A 6000-nucleotide genomic window follows, 5' to 3' on the forward strand; every position below is an offset into this window, starting at 1 on the left:
GTTTGGGAAGGTGGAGTGGAGAATGGAGTTTACAGGCTTTCAGCACTCTCTCTCCCAGGTCCTCAGGTTTGTGATGAGTGGCAGTCTGGTAATGGCTACTCAAGTGTGGATACGTTGCAGGTACAGGCTTTCCGAGACCAGATGGTGGATAGCTTACCAGTAGATGGCAGCAATTGGCAGGAACTTTCCAGTACCGATGTTGGTAGTTCTTGTGTTCGTCAGTCAGAGGAAGCTGAACAGGTCACTTATGCTCTGATGTCTCGTCGTGTTCGGGACAGAACTTCCAGTAGTTGAGGATGTTCTTTCCACGGGGACCTTTCGGAAAGCCAGGCAGGTAGCAGGTGCTTACTTGCAGAAGGAGGTGGTTTCTCCAGGCTTTGTGGTTCCGGATTCAAAGGGGGTGGTTGACAGGTTTCATCAGGTTTCCAGGACTTGTTTGTGCACCGTAAAAGGCATTGATCCTTGTGAGCAGTGTGATGTCTCTTTGACTCAGAAGCTGTATGGTTCATTGATCTGGTTGATGGACACCAGATTGGACGGGAGCTTCCTGATGAGGCGGTTGAGCTCATGGTTGCAGATGTCTCTTTGGGAGGCAGGATTGCGTTTCCTGTGGTTTCTGCAGCATGCGAAGGATCATGGACTCTTGTACACAGGAGGGGGATTGTTGGATGGAGTCCGACTCCACGGTTGGAGTGACTCGGTTTGGGGAGGAGATTCGGACACGGGGGGATCTACTTATGGCCCAGGAGCAGTTTTATGGAGCAGAAGGAGGTTACATTGCAGGTTTGGGCTTCCGCTGGAGGAACCCATGGTCATCCAGAGGCACTTTGTTCGTGAACAGATCGTTGCTGATGACATCTTGCTAGAGTTCTGTTCGACGGAGGACAGTACGGTGGACCTCTTCACGAAGTCGCTCTCTCAGGATTTGCTCAGGCGGCACCCCAGCTCCCAATGGTTGGTTACACAGCCAGGAGCTGAGAGGGGGTGTTAGAAGTCATCTCCTGTCTAGATTTATACACCAGGGCCTTTGTTGTGGGTGTGCCCGCCCTTATGAGGTGTTTTATCATTTTTCCTCACTCCCCGTATTTTTCCCCTATTTATTCCCATTTTTCTGAGGCTTGGGAGGGTTGCCAGAGGATGCCGGGAGCACTCCAGTGCTGGCCGACTGTATGTTCATCAGTCGTGGGCTACTGGGCTGCTGGCCGACTGGATTTCATCAGTCGTGGGCATTCATGTGCTGGCCGACTGCATTTATGCAGTCGTGGGACCTTTTCATCAGTCGTGGGCACTCTTTCTGCTGGCCGATTGCCCTCTATGGGATGTATATATAGGACCCCAGCCCCCATACCTTATTTGTATCATTTCTCGGGATCTTCTTGTGTATATAGAGCAGAGTTACACGCCTACATCTCTCTCTCTCTTGTGCTGTTTTTCTGCCTACGTTTTTGCTGTTGTGTTCCCAGATTTGGTCATCATCTCCGCTGCATATTCTGACAGGCAGCACCGCAGCTGCTGGATGCATTGATTTACCGAGAGCAGGCCGCTGCAGCTTGTAGGTTAATATGTTGTGTTGGTTCAGCCGAATGATGAAGATGACTGTCGGGCTGCTGCTATGTGTGCTGAGCAGGTGTTTTAGCGCTGGCTGTAGATCGTGTGTCAATTGGTTGATGTTGATCAAAATGCGATGATCACCTTGGTTGACGTGTTGATTATGATAATGTTGGTCCAGGCGGCTGCACGCTTAAATAGTGTTGGACAACCAAAAAAAGGCCGCAGTCAGCCAGCACAAACCGACCAGGAAAAAAAAAAGATTCTTTTAGAGCCTTTTGGGTGGCCATTTGGGCTGGTAGTCACACAATTCACTCACTTATAAAAGCTTGGAGTCGATAATAAAAACAACAGCTAATAACAGCACTCATTAATCAATTTACACTGAGCCAAAGAAATATAAGCCTAGCCTCATCAATAAAGCCACCCTAGCTATGTCCTTAAGGCACAAAACAAGACCTATCAATCTCAGGCCTCCACCTTCTACAACTTCTGAACAAAGCTATTGTTCACATTAGTTGAACAGGTGCTGAATCCCAACTCGTCACACCTAGGTCTTCCTGCTTTTGAACATTAGGCTGGTAGGGGTCCCTTTTGCTGAGCATTCGGAAGAAGCTTCTATACTAGAGCACAACCAATCACTCTCATCAGTAGAGCAGTGGTAGCGAACCAGGTCCTCCTCACTACCATGTGGTACATCACCTCCTGCTGGGCCTTTTTCAGGGCATAACGTACAGCGGTTGATCTGCAACTTTCTTTGGGCAGGCAGCGATGGCAGACCAGCACGGGCCAAGGTGGCTTGGAGAGCCATCATTCAGCCTCGCCATAGAGGCGGCCTGGGTATTATTGATCCTTCTATGCAGAGAAGAGCCCTTCTGGGTAAGCTGAACATCAGAGGCCTCGTACCAGATGGAGAGCCCTGAAAGGACTTCATGAAGAAGCCTTGAGCACACGTCTTCTACAGCAAAGCTGTCTCCTTTGCAAGAGGAGACCATGCTCTCCAGGGCCTTTTACCCTATCAGCAGTAAATGTTTTCTCTCTGATCTTCACTCCATTAGGCCATCTATTAACATTTGCACCATGAACAAGCTTAGTAATTTTGACATGGTAGCTTGTTATCCAAATAGAAGAGAGGTTGAAGAGCTACCTGCCCAAGGAGACTAAGGGCGAAGCAGTTGTAACCCTGGCTTGCAAAGAAGGGGAGCCAGTGAACAGCCCAGCACCAAGCTGCATGGTAGCTGCCGTGCAGGAAAACAATGGGGGGCCTGCCAGAACTCTTCGAGTGAGGGTTGGGGTTTGCAGCCTGCTGTATGACCTCCATTTTCAAACCGGAGGGAAGCTCGTGGAAAGAGCGGGACTGCCTCTCGCGAAGTTCAAACAAGGGTTCAGAGATGCCTCGTTCTGCAACACCGGCTTTCGGCAGGAGGACGAAAAGTGACCTTCCATGGTGCAGAAGCCCCCTGCTCGAAATAGCGAACCGTTCTGCTTGGATTGAAACGCTCTTCCCCAAGGAGTTCAGCCTTCGAACTGCTGCAAAGCTTTGGCTGTGAGAAGAGCGAGTCTTGCCTCTGCAAGCGGTTGCAAGTTCGCCATGGCCAGAGTACCGTAAACTCAGGTGGTGCCGCAGTTCCGTCATCGGGCGGTTGGTGAGGGTGACACTCATATGATGTGAGTCACAGTAAAGAGGGTGAGAACTCAAGGGCTCCCTTTAAGGCTTATAATTGTGTCAACAATTTGACTTACCAGCCAGCACTAGAGGTCTTGTCCATAATGGTAAAGGGAATTAGTTGAATCATCAGGGGTGTATGCTAAAGGTAGATGGCTAGATTTGGGCTGGAAAGATAAATTGTTTTTTTTTGGCCCCTCTCAAATTAACAAACTCTGCATTCTGCAAGATGCTATGTAAAAGATGGAAAGACAGCCTAAGCTTGATGACTTGGGATGGGGGGTGCAGAATGACTAGAAACTCTATGCTCAAGCTGGTGATCTGGTGGTGGACACATAAATTCAACCCCCCCTTGGGTTTACTTGATGTTACCTCTGCAAAGAAGGTGAACAATAAAGGGCTAAGGTGTCTGAATGACTGTTGGGGACTGGATTGTGGTTGGGTGGAAAGACTTGGACCAACTAACTTGGGAGCTCATCTTTCTGGTAGAGAGAGAGATCTGTTGATCCATGTGCTTGATCATATTCAAAGTGGGTGGTGCCCCACTGCTGTAGATGAGACCTCCTAGATTAAGGATTGGGCTTGGATCAATGGAGTTAAGCTAGTAAATGGCAAAACCAAAGATCTTTACTCTGGATGAGAAGAGGGGAAGGCAATGTTGAATAATGCAACAAGATTTGGAGAGTGAGATGGAGTTCAAATGTTTGGAAGAAGAGATGAAAGCTATTGTGGGAGAGTCAGATCCCAAGGAGATTTCAAGTGTTTTTATGGAGGATTGGCATGTGGGCCCTTCCTATTCGACCTAAATTGCTTCAAAAAAATATTTCTATTGGAAGCTGTCCCAAGTGCAGGTCTACATTGGAGGATGGTAAACATGCTTTTTGGGAGTGCCCAATCATCAGAGGAGCCTGGGGCAGGATTGCAAAATGGGTTGAGTAATGTTTGGGAATTTAGGGTTACTAGGGGGATTGGATTCTTGGTAAATGGACATTTAATGATGAAAATGCAGGGTTACTGTTTAACATAATCAGAGCATGTTGCTTATGGGAAGTCTGGAGCACTAGGAATGCTATAATTTTTTAGAAGGTTTCCCTTGTTGGTATTGATGTGACAGATGTAATGCATAAATGTGTTTGCATGTGTTGGTCTATATGTAATTTGAATAAGTTGAGAGGAGATGGATTGGATCAACTCCTACTGAATCTTTAAAGGACCATTACCTGATTTATGCCTTACTCTTGGGGGGGGAGGGGGCTCAAACATATTGGGGGTTCCTAACCCTTGGTTTATATTTTGCAGGAGAGATTTTGTGAAGGCTGGAAATGCAGATTACCTAGATTTGGGCCCAGAACCAGAAGATGGTACCTCAAAGAAAAATAAATCGGTTATACTTTTGTGCATTCATAGAGAACCTAGTGGGAACCAGGCCCACAGTAAAAATTTGGCCAAGAAAGGGGACAGATTGGAAAAACAATCCCCAAGAGGTTGCACCACTGACTCGGCAATGATGGAGGCTTGCATTATGTTGGGCTATTAGATTTCTCAAGAGCAGTCTAGTTTTCTGTTGGAAGAGGAGAGATGGTCTTTGCTTTGTAAACTCTTAAATGAAGTCAAGTGTGAAAAATAAAGGACTATAGTGAGGAAATTTCACATGTATATGACTTAAAAGTGTACTTGACTTTTTCAGCACATATATATAAATATCTACTATTAATATATATAAAAACTCATATGCCCTAGGTCAAGAACCTTAATACCCAAGCAATAACATCATGTTGGTGTCATCCCCTAATAATATACTAGCAAGTTCCCACATGAAACCTTGGTGTTGTTGACACGGAGGATCGCCCATCAACCAATCTTCCTAGCTAAAAATCATGGTCTCATGGGAAGTGATAGAGACCCTTTGGCCCTTTGACCATTACAAGCCCATCCACATAGCTCCCTCACCATGTGGGATTAATTGAGGCAAGCTAACCCCATTTGGCCCCCCTTAAGTAGCACAAGAAATGTGTTATCTAATTTCAACTTGGAGACTTTGATGATGAAGTAGTCCAACTTGTAGTCCAACTCTCTTCAAATCCTTTCCATTTCTAGCTCCTGCACTCAATAGACTATTTACAAAGTACATTGTAATTCTTAAATTATCAATTAATTAACCAAATAGATAGTAATAATTATCATAACAATTGCCATTTATTTGAGGAGATGTATTCAATCTTCATTTTGATGATTCTAAAACATTTAAGTTAGTATAAATCCTTATTGTACATGCAAGGACCTAATTGGATATAGTCTCAAGTCTTTGTTCATGCCATGCATGTGTGAATAATGCTTTCCTTTTAGGGGTTCAACTAGCCTAAATGGTGCCTTGGGTAGGAGTGTTGGGGAAACATGTGTGAATAATCCTTTCCTTTTAGGGGTAGGAGTGTTCCTTTTAGGGGTAGGAGTGTTCCTTTGTTCAACTAGCCTAAATGGTGCCTTGGGTAGGAGTGTTAGGGAAACATGTGTGAATAATCCTTGGGTAGGAGTGTTAGGGAAACATGGGTGAATAATCCTTTCCTTTTAGGGGTAGGAGTGTTGCTATGTTTCCCCAACACTCCTACCCAAATTTAACAATACATAGATAAGCTTGTCCTTGTAAACCTTATAAACAACTTTGGGAAGTGATCATTGTGAACATGTATCCTGGTTTGGAAATAAAGTACTCTTTGATATATATATATCAATTTTATGACATAAATAATTTGGATTTACCATGATCTCTTTTTTTAGCTCATTGAAGA

General features: G+C 45.3%; 1 protein-coding gene across 1 annotated transcript in view; it reads right to left on the reverse strand.

Annotated features, from left to right (window-relative positions):
• LOC147624555 (alpha/beta-Hydrolases superfamily protein) overlaps window positions 1–3250 on the reverse strand; it is a 48533-nt gene extending 45283 nt beyond the window's left edge. The window contains exon 1 of the mRNA XM_086819570.1: window positions 2696–3250. Coding sequence (XP_086675696.1) covers window positions 2696–3211 — 516 coding nt within the window. The 5' untranslated portion in view covers window positions 3212–3250. The remainder of the gene's footprint in view (window positions 1–2695) is intronic.
• Between the last annotated feature and the right edge of the window lie 2750 nt (window positions 3251–6000).

This window comes from Cibotium barometz, chromosome 25, assembly GCF_041138505.1.
Source record: "Cibotium barometz isolate CiBa-2024 chromosome 25, ASM4113850v1, whole genome shotgun sequence".
Lineage (NCBI taxonomy): Eukaryota > Viridiplantae > Streptophyta > Polypodiopsida > Cyatheales > Cibotiaceae > Cibotium > Cibotium barometz.